Source organism: Manis pentadactyla, chromosome 15, assembly GCF_030020395.1.
Source record: "Manis pentadactyla isolate mManPen7 chromosome 15, mManPen7.hap1, whole genome shotgun sequence".
Lineage (NCBI taxonomy): Eukaryota > Metazoa > Chordata > Mammalia > Pholidota > Manidae > Manis > Manis pentadactyla.
In genome coordinates, this window is record NC_080033.1 from 68,769,950 (window position 1) to 68,786,406 (window position 16,457).

General features: G+C 51.1%; 1 protein-coding gene across 2 annotated transcripts in view; it reads left to right on the top strand.

Moving 5' to 3' along the window:
• The window catches only part of ATP2C2 (ATPase secretory pathway Ca2+ transporting 2), a 71,976-nt gene that overhangs the window by 7,947 nt on the left and 47,572 nt on the right, over window positions 1-16,457 (top strand). For both annotated transcript variants that reach the window (XM_057493264.1, XM_036909395.2), the window contains exons 2-3: window positions 9,040-9,150; window positions 11,144-11,260. In XM_057493264.1, coding sequence (XP_057349247.1) covers window positions 9,040-9,150; window positions 11,144-11,260 — 228 coding nt within the window. The remainder of the gene's footprint in view (window positions 1-9,039; window positions 9,151-11,143; window positions 11,261-16,457) is intronic.

The following is a 16,457-nucleotide window of genomic DNA, read 5'->3' on the forward strand; positions in this document are numbered from 1 at the left end:
AAGAGACACCCTTTCCCCTATTCATTTAGCCATTCACTTATTCACTCCTATGTCGTCATGAACGTATGAATTCCTATTTGATTAATGTTAAAATCTGTTACCATCATTTTTGTGTATGATGCTCAGACGGTCCCTGATGTGGCCATTTAGAACCCTTTTAGGGCCCCATAGGTGACTCCTGTGTCCTCTGGACATTTTTTCCATTTTTCTCTGATTCTGTCCCTCCGTCCTGACATCACAAGAAATTTCAGGCTCATATGGTACTTTCCCCACTTCAGCCTCGAAGTCAGCCTTTTCTCCTGGGATTCCTGGCACTTTTACTGGCAGAATGGTATTTAGAAATTATTATCTGACTTCAGGTGTGCCTCTGCCGCCGGGCATCGTGGCTCCGGGCCCTCCCAGAGGGGGTGTGTGTGCTCACTGTTAATTCCATATTTACCTTTGTCTCTGTGTGTGTGTATGTACCTAAAACTGTAGATTCCAATCCAATAAGTACTGCAAGCTGAGGGCCAGCTCTTTCTATCTGTGTAACCCCTACACCGACAGCGAGGGCCGCAGCTTCCATTTCAATGTCCTCTGTATATTTAAGTATAGCACGGTCTCCGTCGGTGTGGCCAGTCTGGTCCGCCTTCCTGTTGGCTTCTGGTCACTGGCCACTGCCTAGCTTGACCTTGTCTGAACTTGTTCCCTGGCAGTGCTGGCCGCCCTGAACAGAGATGCACTCTGTGCACCTAACTTTGTCCTGTTGGTCATTCTTTGTTCTCTGAGGCCACCCCACCATGACACAGACACACTCACACAGCAAAATCACAAACACCACCCAGATATCATTTCAGGGACTGAAAAACACCTCTGAACCCCATCTTTCTCAGTGGCTGGAGTTTAAGAACTCTGCCTTAGCAATCCTTGGTGGGGGAGACCATTATTCCCATTTTACAGAGGAGGAAACTGAGACCCGGAGAAGTCAAGGGATTGGCTTAGGGTTGTGCAGCCAGGAGCTGAGGGAACTAGAATTAGAGGGCCTGGTGGTGCTCCCTCCACCCAGTTTGCCGCCTCAGCCCCCACCCGCACCCCACCACCACGGATAACGTTAAGGCATGTTGGCCAGGCACTCTGAGTTCATCTGCCGTGCTTGCCCCCAGGACCTGAGCCCCTGTGCTCCGAGCACCCCGCCTGCTGCCTCCCCTCTGCTCCCCGTGTGCACAGCCTTGCCCTGACGTGTCCCTGTCTGGAGGGCTCCCACCCCCCATCCTGGGGCAATATAGTCTTTGGTTTTCTGAGCATCCTTTCCACTAGGAAGCCTCCTCCCCTCCTGACCAGCTCTGCCCCAGGCCTGGTCAGGACTGATTTTCCCTCTTTTGAATCAACAACTCATATACTTGTGGTTCAAGACTCAAGAAGGTAAAAAAATAGTGTCCAGTGGGAGTCCCTTACTGCCTCTGCCCCCAAGCCACCTGACCCCAGCCCTAAGGGAAACCCAGCCCCTGGTTTCTGCAGATTCTGCCGGGAGTGTGCCTCTCGTATACAAGAAATATGTATCCCTTTCCTTTTTGTTATACACAGGCTAACTTACTAGTCACAATATTATGCACCTTTTACACCCTTTCATTGTTAATGGGAAACCGTTTGGGAAAACGTTTGGCAGCATTTACTGTAACTAAAGGCATGTATACTCGACCAGCAGTTCCACTTCTGGGTGTGTGCCCATGAGAAATGAGGGCTTGTATCTGCTGAAAGGCATGCGTGTGAGTGTTCATAGCCATGTTATGTATAATAGGTCAGACTAGACACAGCCTAAAAGCCCTACCACATGCAGATAATTCAACAAATTATGGCATTTCTATGCAATGGAATGCTCGGCACGCTACACAACAGCACAGGAGAATGAATTATTAATCTATGTTGCTCATGGAGCGCTAAGATGACACTGAGTAAGGGAAGCCGGACGCAAGAGTGCACAGGAATGATTCCGTTTATGTGGGGTTCCATAACAGACAGGAGAAATCTGTGTTGATGGGAGGCCGGGTGTTGGTCATCATTCAAGGGGCTGTCACTTGGGGGATGGGAGGGGGCACAGGGAGTCTTCTGGGAGCCGGAGAGGTTCTGCAATGCGTCTGGGTGGGCTTGCTCAGGCGCACACTGAAGATTTGAACACATGACTGACTGTATATTAGTTTGACTTCACTATATATGTAATATTTTCCATATAGGTAAATAAAAACTTTCATAGACTTATGAAAGCCTAGTGTTTCATGTTATGTTGGTACCATAATTAATTTAGCTGGTGCTTCATTGTCAGACCACTGGTGGGTTGTTTCCAATAGTAAGCTATTGTAAACAATATGCAGTGGCTGACTTTGAACAGGTACCGTTCTTCAATAAGTAAATCTGAAAAATTACTAGGACTGGTCCATTTTAAACTTTGATGCCGCCAAATTGCTCTCCATCAGGGCATGTCCTGGTTTACCCTCCTCCAGCTGTGGAGGAGATGCCCTGCCCCTATCCCCACTCCCAGCACCTCCTGTTACAAACCTTGAACCTTACCTACCAGACAGGTGAGGGATGGTGCACTGGAGTTGTGCTCATTTGATGATCTTTTCATGTTTGCAAGTTATTATCATTCCCTTTTCTATGAGTTCTCAGGCATTCTCTGTCCATTTTTTAAAAACATGGGCTGGGAGCCTTTTCCCTCCTTTATATCTAAGAGCTCCTCTTTTCTGTAGGATATTATTCTGCATCATGTTATGAGTGGCGGTTATTTTCCCCGTGTGGTTGTCATCTTCTGACTTTGCATGCAGCGCCTTTTGCAGAAGATGGTCCCATTTTGATATAGTAAATTTACTCATCTTTTTCTTCATGGCATCTGGCTTGTCTTGCACTCAGGAAATCTTTTCTCACTCTGAGATTTTCAGAAGAGTGCCCATGGTTTATTCTAGTATTTCTATGGCTTTTTTTTTTTCTAATTAGTCCTAATTATTCTTTAAAACAAACTCACTTGTATAATTTATCGATTTAGGGCAGGGACTGAGTCTGTCCTGAGACACCAGGCATAGTTTATTGTGCAGATGAGAAGCTGGGGAATGGGCAAGTGGACGCTCAGCAATGAAGACTGTGCGCGCACCTGGGCCAGCTGCCCTGGCCATGGCACGGGGCGTTTGCTCAGCCACCAGCAAGGGAAGCAGTGGAGCGTTAAAAGCACGCGCTCTGTAACCTCCACCACTGCCCCCTGGGCTGCGTGCACCTGCAGTTGTCCTTGGCAACCATACCTGCCACTCCCCCCACCCAGTCCTGGCACAGCTCCCAGCACCTGGGGGGTACTGAGACCTGCCAGGCAGCTCAGCACCATGGCCCTTCTCTCCTTCCCACCCACAAACATTTCTGAGCACCTTCAGTTTGCCAAGCACTGTGTTGGGCTGGGTGTAAGTTGGGTAAGACCAGGTGTTCCCTGGGAGACTCAGGGGCCAGGCTGGAGGTGGGCTAGTGGGCTGGCAGTGTGCTGGGCATAGGGTGCATGGGAGCTCAGAGAGCCGGGTCTCCCAGGGCCGGTGGTAGCTGGTGAGCTTAGGAGGTGGCCATCAACCTCAGACTCCTGGGCGTCAGCAAGGGTCTGAGGAGGGTGGGGAAACTCCTTGCCCTTGGTCAGTTAACTCAGTCATTTTGTTGACCCAGTCTGGCCATGATGGCTACCCCAGTTGTCATTTTCGTACATACCTCTTTATCTGTCTCCTCAGGGAAGGCAAGTTTCGGGTAAGAGGCTGGTTGCATCTGTGTCAAGTCACGAGCAAAATTCTGTTGATGATTATCCAGCCCACATGCATGGCTGCAGGGCCAAGCAGAAGCTTTGTGACCCAAAGATTGAGGCAGGTACAATGAGAGGCAGAGATGCCGCTTTTCACTTGGTTACAGTATCATTTGCATGGATCATTGCAGCTAGGGTTGCGACTATGCATCATTAACATTTTGATCTATTAGTTGTTCTTGGCTACCCCTTCATTGGGTACCCATTTCCCTCATCTGCCCAACTTCTAGAAGGACTTGGGCACCTGCTGGCCCGGGTCTCAGCCCCACCCCTCCTCCAGGAAGCAGAAGGACTTGGACTCCTACAGCTCGCAGCAATCCTGGCCAGCACCCCAGTCCCCCACCCCACCGCCGCACAGCATAGTGCTTGGCCCATTGGCCACGGCCTATTTTCTGCAGCATGATGGCCTCTGAAGAACAAGACCCCATAGGATTGTTCTGAGTGCACCTCCAGCCAGCCAGCCTCAGCTCATCCCTGCAGGGTATTAGAACCACCCGGGGCCCTTAGGCAGCCTGATGGCTGAGCCTCACTCTGCAGCCTGGGGATAAGCCTGGCAGGAGCATTTGTACAAGATCCCAGTGGTTCTCCACCTTTGGAGCGAGTCCAATCCCCTGGGGAACACTGATCGCAGGGTCCATGCCCAGGGCTTCTGACCTATTAGAGCCAGAGTGCTGCTGGCCTGAGGATCACACGCAGTCTCACCAGGCAAGGGTGTAACCAGGTAATTCACAGACATATGCCTTGGGGGAGACAGTTATGGAAGTCTTGGAAGAAAGGAAGCATTTGCATTGAATGGGGCTCGTTTTCCTCATCTTAAATGTCCCCTCCTTAGAGACCCCCACCAATGGTTCCTGGGTTACTGTGACCCCAACACCGCTCCTCTCCCGCTGCACTGATCCCAGGAACCAAATCCACCAGGACTGTGAAAACCCCGGGGGTCAGGACTGGGCTCTCTCTTCTGCCCCATCGCTCGCTCTGAAACCCTCCGAGGCCACTCACTACTGCCGCCTCTGCCCCCCAAGTTCCCCAGACAGGCCATTCGCCCTTCCTGGCACTGCTGCACCTGTTCCCCCGCGGCCCCGCGACCCCCCTCCACCACCCGGGAATCTTCCCACAACTCCAGGTCCCCTCCACTCTGGCTCCTTCAGGGGATGTCCCCATCGAGCCATAGATCATGGGTGCCTCCAGAGCGTTCCTTCCTCACATTGCCAGATTTACCCAGACACCCAGTTGCTTTGAATCAGATAAACAGTGAATCATTTTTTAGTATATGTGTGTCCCATGCAGGATTTGGTAAACACATATGCTGAAAAATGGTTTGTTTATTGGGAGTTCAGAGGTAACTGGACCTCCTGCATTTGTATTTGCCAAGCTGGCAGCCCCATTCAGAGGCTCCCAGTCCCCCCCCCCCACAGCCCCATGTCCTCAGATGCCAGAGGAAGACCCCAGCTGCCCTCTTCCCTGGCTCCCATTGCTTGTGGCATCAGGCACTGCCCTCAGCTCCAGAAGGGAAAGGCAAGGCCCAGGGGGGCTTCTGGACAAACACGTTGAAGAAATACATGTCTGTATCAGCCCTTTAGAGAGGGAAGCAATGCCAGGGTCTACCTCAGGAAGTGTTTGAAGTGAACTGAGACCCCCGAGCTGGACAGGAAGGCAGAGAAAGTCAGGGTGCTGGCCCAGGGGAGGCCGGTTCACCCCCCAGGTGCTACATGCTCGCTTGCTCTGCTCCAAGCTCACAGCTCCCCTCTGCAGCCAACTCATCCTGCAGGGAATGTTACAGCTGCGCTTTGTGGCTCCTTCAGAAGCCCCCGCTAGCTTCGATGCCAGCCCCACAGCCCCCGCTGTCCCTGCTGGGTGAGAATAGTCTAAGGAGTCCCCACCTTCCAGATCATTTTCTTTGGGCTTGGGAAAGGCCCACCTGCCATCACAGCCCTGGTACGTGCAGGCCCATTTGCTGTGAGCAACCAGTACTGGGAGGGAGGGCAAAAAGCAGGCACAAAAGGTCACATATTTTATGATTCTATTTCTATGAAATATGCACATAGGTAAATCTGTAAAGTTAGAAAGCAAATTGGTAGCTGCCAGGAGCTAGGGGACAGGGATGGAAGTGACTGCTAAGGGGTGCAGGGTCTCCTTTGGGGGGCCTGGAAATGGCCAGATAGGAATGCACTAAATTCCACTGAATCGTCACTTTAGCATGGTTGATTTTATATTACGTGAATTTCACCATGATAAAAGAGAACTTAAAAACAGAGGAGACACAAAGGAGAAGGGAGGGGTGGCTCCCCCCAAATCAAGTTTGACAGGAAGTCAGAATTGGGGGTGTCCCAAAGGCACCTGACCTCAATCAGGATGCACCTGCCTCATTGCAATGGGACACACTGGGATGCAAGCTGGACAGACGCCTACACGGTGTATGTTCTCAGGGGTTGAGAAGGCTACGTGTGAGCTTCCGGGCAGAAGTCACCCACAGGACAAGGGGACAGGGCGGCATGCTCAGGGCTCTGTCTTCTGAGAATGACAACCTTGCTGTGAGACAGAGTGAGCCCCCCTGATGATGTTTCGGGTCCTGGCCGCATCCCAGCAGCCGTGGAGCACAGGAGGGACCTGGGAGGCCGGGCCAAAGTGAGTTGAGAAGTGATGGGAGGGGAGGACGTGGAGGTGGTGAGCACAGATGGCTCCTCCCCAAGCTGACCTCGGCAGATGCGGAGTGGGTGTCTACATCTCCGGTGTATACACCTGGAAAGGAGGTGGGTCAGGCCCTCTGCACACATGTGCTTGCTTGGTTCTGTAAAGGCAGGACGAAGCAGGCCTCACCGTCCTCATTCTGCAGATGAGGAAGTGTGATCAGAGAGGCTGACATGCTGGAAAGTGGAGAGGGGCTGTCTCCTGGGCGGCACTGACAAAAAGGGTAAACTGAGGCTTGTGGCTGATGGTGTGTACCCAGCCGTTCATCCGTGGAGCTGAGTGCATTTCGTGCACTTTGATTGGTGTCCTGAGTTTTGTTCGACAAATGCTTACGGAGCTCTGACTGACGGGTGCTCGTGGAGCAGCCCCTATGTACCAGGCACTGGTCCCCACCTTCCAGAGCAGCTACACTGTGAGTGGATAAAGGCACTTAAGTGATAGTCACTTGCTGGCAATTGTGCCAGCACCAGGTGCACCAAGGAGCAGTCCAGGATGCCAAGAGGGTAGAGCAGGTGGACTAATCTGGGAAGACAGCAAGATGGGATAACACATCTATCTTTAAAACAGGGTTTCCCACTCTCAGGTCTGTTGATGTTTTGGACCAGAGCATTCTTTGTGGGGTCTGGTCAGGGCACTGTAGGATGCTCGGCAGCATGTCTGGACTCCACCCCACAAGATGCCCCCATTTAGGACAACCTAACAAACCTCCAGACATTGCCAAAGCCTCCTGGGAGCACAGCTGACCCTGATTGAGAGCCCCTGATTCAAAGTATGTTGTGGCAGCCATGAAAATGTGCCACTGGGGTCCTGCAGGGCCACTAGAGCAGCCCGTTCCCCAGGGACAGGACTCCTCCAAGGGGTGGTGTTGTGTCCATGGGCCTAGGAAGCAGATTTTTGGCCAGGCATGCTGCCATGAGCAAGGCCAGGAATGGGGGACGGACACGTGGTGGGGTCTGCTGCAGCCACATCGAAGACAGGTTTTTAGCCTGAGAGCAACTGAAGTCTACCCAAATGTTTCAAGCGTGGTGTGCATGTGTGTGTGCGAGGGAGAGAAGTAGATTTAGACTTTTCAACGTCACTCAGGATGCTGTATAAGAAGTTAATTGGGTGTGGTCATGGCTGGAAAGACGTGGCAAGCCCAGGAACAGCCAGGGCACAGGTCCCCAAACCCCAGGCCTGACTCCATCCTTGGTGTAACCAAGAATTGAGCACTTGATTTGATGTGACCAAACCAGATCTTGAGAACAGAAAAAATACTGTCTTATTTTATGTTGCCCATTTCTCTTAAACGTTGACTTAAAGGAAGCTCATCACAGATGGAGCAGCCTTTGAGATGCGTGTAGCCGCTTCCTGGTCCCTGGCCCAAGTAAGAAGCCACCCAGGAAATGGCTGAGGTTCACAGAGCATTTCTGAGCAACGAGGCCTTTGGGAGATGATGCGTGTGCATGTGCTTGGGGGGGGGTGGGGGTGGCTGGTAAGAAGGGAAAGAGGGGTTTGCCTTCTCCACTGCAGCTGAAGGAAGGGGTTAGCTGAAGCCCCTCTCTCCTTCCTTCTTCCTGGCACCCGACAACCTGCTGGAAGAGGAAGTGATGATTATCATGTCCTGGGTATCGGAGTACCAGGAATAATTTTGCAAAGATACTCAGCATTGTCCTGATTCTGAGGTGTCTGTTGTATATGTCCTCCCATGCCCTTCAGGGGTGTTTCGTATGGCTTCTTCCCAGGCCTGCCAGACCCCAAGAACTCGGCTGGCCCCGCTTTTACTTGGGCCATTGCCAACGACTCCTAGAACAGACTGGGATAGTACCTGTTGTCCTCAGGAAATGAGCTTTCTACAGACTAGCTCATACTTGACTCAGAATCCCAGAAATCAAGGTTCAAGGGTCCAAATATAATGTTAGTTAGTGTAAAGAGCTTGAAATTGTATCTGGCACAATGTATGTATGATATAATGATTTTAGCTATTATCATTTCTAAGGACAGGCCCTTTTTCTATTTTTTTATTTTTATTCGTGGCAAATTGTTGTCCTGCTCTGTCAGCTTTGTGCATTCCAATTCTGTTAAACAAGTTTGCTTAAACAACAGATGTATCCATAATATCCAATAACTGGGAACAACCCAACTATCCATGAACAGTAGAATGGATAAATCATGATATACTCATTCCAGGGAATATTATACAGCCAATAAAATGGGCAAACCACTGCTACACTCAACGTCAAGCATGAATCTCACTAACAACATTAAGTGAAAGAAACCAGACACAAGAGTATGTATTGCGTGTTACCGTTTATATAGAATTCAAACCCTGGCAAAACTAACCTGCAGTGACAGAATGATTGGAGCTGCTCTTTAGGTGGGTGAGTAGCATGAGGTTGCTTTGGGGCTGGTAATGTCTGTCTCCTGATTTGGAGGCTGTTTATGGGGGTCAGCTTGTGAGAATTCAAGCTGTACACTTAAGATGTGCACTTTCTGTATGTAGGTTATACTTTAAAAAGATGCACCAGCACAAACCTTTCATTTGCTTAATAGCATTCTGGCTTTTTTCACAGGGCGGTGAACAAGGGGACCTGAAAGCCATTGAAAAGGAGAAAACAGTGGTAGCGCTGCCACCCAAGGAAGCCAGCAAATGCCACAGGGAGGATTTGGCTGAGGCGTTTTACGTAAGAATTGACTTTGCATTTGATGCCAGTTGTGGTGAGGTTTTTAGATTTAAAAGAAAGCAATCCAAAGTCCTGAAAACAGCCTTAGATCCTGGGCTCTCAAACATTTATATCATCATTAGAAAATGTGACTGATGTTGAACCATGCCGATTTCCCAGGTAGAATGTTGCCACTGTCATAGGGGCTGGGGCCCTAACAGAGGACATTCCCCCTGGGGCCCTAACAGAGGACATTCCCCAGGCCTGGGGCCCTAACAGGGGACATTCCCCAGGCCCCCAAATGCTCTCTGTTACAAGGCTTTTCCTCCCGAGACACAGAACACAGGAACCCACACAGTTACAAGGGAGTTCAGCCCAGGGACAAGGCACAGCGAGTTCAATCCAGGTGTTTCGACATCAAAGCTCAAACCTTTAACCAGCCCCAGTTCACACCCTTCCTCTTCCGTAATCCATGCCGTTCGTTGCCTACCACCGGAACTGAATTCCCACAGGTTTCCCAGATGAATTTGAGTTCCTGGCCAGTCCAAGGCAGCTCAGGAACCAAGGTCCCCGCTCTGTCTGCCATGCGCTCCTCAGGCTGAAGGACGTGGCTTGCTTCATGTTTTTTTACTTTCTTAGAAAACCGAGAAAACACAACAGAAGTGTGTCCATTCACTCATAACCCACCACACCTGGGAGAGCAAATTCAACCCACCCATTAAAGGGGACGGGCCACAATTCGAGGAGGGTGGAAGTCAGCATTTCCTGCCAATCTTTTCTTGAGAATCATTCAAAAGTCTGTTTAAATTCAAGTACTGCTGGTGGGTATTTGGAGGGAAGGAAATATTTTTTCTTTGCCTGACATTTTCCCCTACGTACAAAATGCCCACGGTTTTCTTTCTCTATTCAAGAGAGCCTAGAAGTCAATTCAGCTTTCCCTGTCACCTCCGCCACACACTGACCTTTTTAAAAACAAGGATGTCTTTGCTGCAAACAGAACGACCAAGTTCCCCTACCTAATTATTGATGCAAACTAGCTATATTTAGTGTCTGCGTAAAGAGCTTGAAATTGTTATCTGACACAGTGTATGTATGGAATCATAATTTTCCCTACTACTGCTTCTAGAGACAGGTGTTTGTTCTGTGTTTTTTAAAAATTTTTAATTGTGCTAAAATGCACAGTATGAAATTTATCCTCTTAATCATTTTGAGTGTGCCGTTCATTCCTCGGAGCTGAGTGTTCACGTTGTCGTGCAGCTACCACCGCCATCCATCCCCAGAACCCTTCGTCCTGCAGAACTGACGCTCTGTCCCCATTAAGCCCTAACTCCCCATCCCCGGCCCCCAGCCCCCCGCAGCCACCCTTCTGCTGTTCACTTCTAGGATTCTGGCCGCTCTGGGTCCCGCGTGTAGGTGGAGTCACACAGCGTCTGTCTTTCTGTGACTGGCTCTTTCCCCTGCCGCCGGACGCGGGGCTGCTTCCCTTCTGGCTGTTGAGCAGAATGCTGCTCTGAACCGGGCTGCCCGAATCCCCCTTCTCCACTTGTTTTCATGTGTGTCCCCGGAAATGGAACTGCTGGGTCCTGTGGCACTTCTGTTTTGAATTTTTTGGAGAAATCTCCGTGTGTTTTCTACAGCGGCTGCGCCATTTCGTATTCCCTAGGCCGATACTTTTAAAGAATAAATGTGTGTGTTTCTGCATTTCTGGAATTCCCTACGGCAATTCCACTTGTTGAGATTAAGGCCCAGGGTTGTTTTTTCCAAGGGAAGAAGTCCAAGGGAAGTCCAAGGGAAGAAGAGTGATCTAATTCAGAGAGAGAGCTAGGCTGTGGGTTTTCCTTCTCTCTCTGCCCCTATTTGCTCAGGGCCTTTGAACGAGCCCCTCTCCTTGTGGACGGTTTATTTTCCTCGTGCATCCTGACGTGGCTGGCTTCTGGAGTGGGAATTCGGCGAGCTGGGCTCCCCGGTCCTCACTGGCCCATTGCTGAGCCTGTACTTGGCCATCTCCCTCCAGGTGGACTTACAGACCGGCCTGTCCGAGTTCTCAGTGACACAGCGCAGACTGGTCCACGGCTGGAATGAGTTTGTCGCTGACAACACTGAACCCGTGTGGAAGAAATATCTCGATCAGGTAGGATTGTAGGTGTCATTCCTTGTATTAACTACGGTAAGCCAGAGAGGGAGGGGCAGCCATTCCTTCTTTAAATATTGATCTAAGGTGTCCTTGGACCAGTCCTGGGGTGTGGAGTGGCTGTACTACAAAGATAAAGGGCCCCCTCATTCAGGCTGCTTTTAGCCAGCAGGACCGATGGCCAGGAGTCATTCCTAACCCCCCAGGCAGCCATGGTCATGAATAATCATTGTTGCATACATGTGGATTTTCCACATGCCGGGCAACGTGCTGAGTAAGCAAATAAGTGAGCATTAATTTACTTAATCTTCCTCCTCATCTCCATTTTGAGAGGAGGAAGTTGAGGTACAGAGAAGATGGAATATTTCCCCACATTGTGTAGGGTTGCCAGATTTAGCAAATGAAGATACAAAGTGCCCTTCAAATTTGAACTTAAGGTAGATGAAGTTCAAGATGTTCAGATAAATGAAGAACCATTTCTTAGTATAAGTATGTCTCAAATGTTGCATGGAACCTACTTATTCTAAAAAGAATGTTCCTTGTTTATCTGAAATTCAAATGTCACTAGGAGTCCAGTAGTTTATCTGGCAACAGTAGCCAAAGTCACTCAGATGGGCAGTGCTGGCACGTGGAGCCAGGCGATGCCTGTGGTGCTGGGATGGTGCTGAATGGATGGCCAAGAGTCAGACCTGGAAGCCACTGAGAAGAGGAAAGAAAAACCTGAATTAGGCTCGGCTGCAGGTTCCAGCACAGGGTCAACACCCCCACCACACACCCAGTACCAGTTCAGAAATCCCCAGTTAACAGGCAGAACTGTCCCAGGGGCCTGGAGGCATTCAGACTGCCTCAGTTTCCCCTCTCCCATCCTGACAAGTCCTCCTGTTTTTTGGTTCCAAGCCTGCCCCAGGCTTTAGCCACTTTCCTGTTGGCTCAGCACTTAAATCTTCCTGATTATTCAGTTCAGGGACCAATCGCCGCCCTCTTTGTAGCATCCACAGCCTCCACCGCCCTCCTGTCCCCACCTGCTCAGAGGTAGGGTCTCAGGGCACTACAGATGTCATTCACTGACGCATTTTGGCACTAAAATTGGCTTCTGGCAAAGGTGACTCCGGTCAGGCCAGAAGCTTCCTGGAATCCCTGTGCAGAAGGAGGTGGTGGAAGTTCCTGGAAGCTTGAGTTCGGGGAAGGAGGCTGACACACAGTCTGCCGAAGCCAGTCTCTCTCTGCAGCTGGGCCTCAGCCTCTTCTGTCCTGGCTGCTGTTTCCACTGGGACCTGCCACCCAGGTCCCCTGCAGGCTTCCTTCCTGCCCCTGCCCTATTCAAACCCCGCACCAAGGGCTCTGCTGCAGACTCCAGCCGGGCCTTTCCAAAAGTGAAATTGACATTTCTAAGAGCAGGGTACTTGCTTAGTTGCCTTAGCTGGTCGGTTCAGGAATCTTGCTGTGGGAATCCTTGCAGCACGGGAAGGCGGCTCCTGGTGGCCATGTTTCTCCATCCTTGATGAGTCCAGAAAATGGCCAAAACCTTTTTAAAATCTCTTACTAGGGAAAATTGCAAAATTATGCATAAGAAAATAATATTTTGATCCCCGCATATTCATTGTCAGCTTCGATAATTACCAAGTCTGTGCACACTTGAGAATTCTTTGTTTGTTGGGTAGCTGCTATGTGCCAGCTGGTGTGATTCTGTTGCGATTCGTGTCTCCCGCAGTGACAAGGAGCCGGCCCCCTCTCTGTCTCAGGAGGATCACTGTTAGGACATGTACCTCAGCATTACCCAAGACGTGTTGCCCCTGAATCACGAGGCAAAAGTAAATTAACATCAGGCTTCCAGGACTCAAACTCCGCTTCCCAAACTTGTGACTTTGTGCAAGTTATTGACCTTCGAGCCTCAATTTTCCATACATTCCCCTGAGCCGACCTGAGCCCTTGGCTGGACAGGCCCCTTAACCAGAAACAGGGCCACTGTTCCCAGAGCCCTAGGTGTGTGCGGCTGCAGGGAGGGAGGGCGCTGCCCGGCCAGGCCTGTGACAGGGGAGGGCAGGGAGCCAGGCGGCACCACGGAAGAGGCCTGGGCAGGACGTCCCATGCCTGGGGCAGGACAGACCTGGTGCTGATCCCTGCTCTGCCGCGTGACCTTGTGTAGGAGTTCCAGCCCCACCAAGCCTTGGATGTCCCCACCTTGAAATGGGCACTCGCTGCTTCATTTGTTCATTCATTCAACCATTCATTCATCCATTCATTCATTTTGGATAAATGCCTTTTATGCTCCTGGTCTTGGCACTATGCATTGAGCAATGGCCAAACCAAATTCCTACCTTCGGGGCACAGACACAGAGCTCCACTGGTGACACAGTGAGTGAGTGGGGAAAAGGAGTCAGGATGGGGAGGCAGGGAGGGACAGCAGGGCAGCTGTCTGGGCCTGGCTTGTCAGGGGAGGCACTCAGCCGGCTTCCAGAGGAGGCGATGTCTGAGCAGAGACCTGAGTGGAGTGAGGATCTGGGTGCAGGAGCAACAAGCGCAAAGGCCCTGAGGCAGGAGAGGCCTGGTGCACGCGAGGACGGTGGCCTCAGAAGGTGGCCTGGAGCATTAAGGCGCCCAGTGTCTGGCGCGTTCTGGGGGTTTGCACATGTTCATCCATCTCTCCCCACTCCTCACTTCTATCCAAGCGCATGGGGAGTGGGGAGTCTGTGCTGGGCTCAGGGAAGATATAAAATCCTATTCTTAACTCCACTGGACGGAGGAGTTTTCCTTTCAGGACTAGGTTGAATAATGTCCCCCAGAATTCACGTCCACGTGGAGCCTCAGGGTATGATCTCATTTGGAAGTGGGATCTTAGGTGTGATTGATTAAGATGAGGTTGTACTGGATTAGGGTGACCCTGGATGCAATGACTGGTGTCCTTATACGAGGAGGGGCAGAGACTCAGAGGCCCACACAGAGGAAGAGACCATCTGACAGCAGGGGAGAGGCTGGCACGATGCATCCACCTGCTGGGGAAGGCCAGGGATGGCGGGTGAGCACCAGAAGCTGGAAGAGGCAGGCCAGACCATCCCTGGAGCTCCGGCGGGAGCCCGGCCCTGTGGGCGCCTTGACTTTGGACTCTGGCCCTGGATCTGTGAGGGGAGGAGTCCGTGCTGCTTTAAGACCCCCAACTTGGCCGTCCATTCTGGCAGCCCTGGGATGCTCGCACGCTCCCAGCTGGGCTCCCCCAGCCCAAGTTTCCCTTTGCTTTGGCGCTTCATCCTCCATGTTTCCCAAAGGGTGTGTCTGCCTCCAGGTGGTGAGTGTCTGGCCTTGGCTGTGAGCTCTGCCGGGCAGCTCTGTGTCCAGCCCCAGGACACTGGGCAGCTCCTGCCCTACCCCCACCTGCCCCAGCACTTCCAGATGCTCTCAGAACAATTGGGACTCCTCTGGCCAAAACCTTTTTTAAATCTCTTACTAGGGAAAATTGCAAAATTACACACAAGAAAATAATATATTGACCCCTGCATATCCATTGTCAGCTTCGATAATTATCAACTCATTTTGACACATTTGAACCCTGCCCCTGCTTTTTCTCTAAAGCTTCTTAAAGTCTAAACACTAAATCATAGTACCGTATACTTTGGTGTGCATCTCTGCCGTGAGAGGACATTTTTCTTCTTGTCTTATTTTTAAACCATAACAACCACACAATTACCCTGATGCCTGACTCAGGTCCAGTTTCCCCACATGCCTCAAGGACTCTATTTAGAGTTGATTTGTTCAAATCAGGGTCTGAACAAGCCCACCCTTTGCTTTTGGGTTATGGGTCCCTTAAACTGGTATCCATGTAAGTAAGCCCTTTTTCTCATCTGTGAATTCATGCCCCTAGAATAGTTTACAAGGTCTGCAAAATTAGCGAATGGTTTATTTATGTACTGAAGACACTACCCTTAGGGAGAAGCATGTAGCTAAGTGAATAAGGCCCATCTCAGGAACTCTGATGCAGGTTTCAAGTTTTGGTGGGAAGCTCTGCAGTAGGCTGCCCCGGTAGGCTTTGAGGTGTGGTTCTTTTTGAAGGTACCATCGCCACGGCCTCTCCCAGGAAGGGTCAATGGGGAGCTTTCCTGAGGGCCAGAGTTGGGTCAGGAGCCCTGAGAGAGGGGCTGTTCTCTAGTGCTTGGCAGCCACGTCCCTCCCTCTAACTGATATTGATACCAAGTGCCTGTGTGACCAGCCTGTGTCCTACTCAGCACCTGCTATGTGCCAGCCACGAGGCAGGTCACTTTCCTCACATTATCACATTTCATCCTCACATCAGCCAAGAGAAAGCAGGGACCTGGGAACGTCAGCAGCCTGCCTGAGGTTTCTCAGGTCACAGTGGATGCAGCAGGGCTGGAATTCTGTAGGTCCCTGAGCTCTCACCTGCCATCCCATGTGGTCAGACCCTGTTCTGGGTCCTGGGAGGACTGGGTACCCCCAGGACAGGCGCCGGCTGTGTCCTTGAGAAGGTTACATTCTAGAAGGATGAAAATAAGTAACTGGATACAATCATGGCTAAGAAGCTGCAATGCCTTCCAGTGGCTCAGTCTTGAGGTTTCAAAACAGGTGTTGAGGCTAACTCGGGGCTGCTGGGGAGCTGACCGCAAAGCTCCCTGGCCTTGTTCAGAGAACACAGAACCCAGTGATTCTGGGGTGCGGGTGAGGGGCTGCAGATCACTCGGTGCACCAAGGAGCAGGAGGAGCAGCTCTCGGGAGCAGCATGAATCACACTTCCCTCTGCCCTTGGCCCCTGGAAAGCTCTGGGCCACCCGCGCAGCCTTATTTTAAATAACCAGGACTTGCTTAAAATGTAGAGGCTCACCTTGATCCCGATCACTGTCTGTTCTCTCTGGTCCTGTTCTTCTGTGTTTATGTTTATGCTTCCTTTCAATTGTCTGTAACACGAGCCATTATATAATGTATCTGTGAAATGAGGGAGCAGATACATAAAACAACGAGGTAAAAATCCTTTTGGGCCGATTCTCAGGAGGGACCTCACAGGCGCCCCAAGGGCAGTTACAGGAGCAGGCAGGCCTGTGTGGTGCGGCAAGAGGGGTCCCTTGGCCCTGCCGGACCGGGGTTGGCCTCCCACCGAGGGGATAGGTCCTCACCCGGAGCCATGGAGATGCGGCAGGTGAGGGCAGTCCACCGACCAGAGGCAGGGCCAGTGCTGGAGTCCTGATGGGGACAG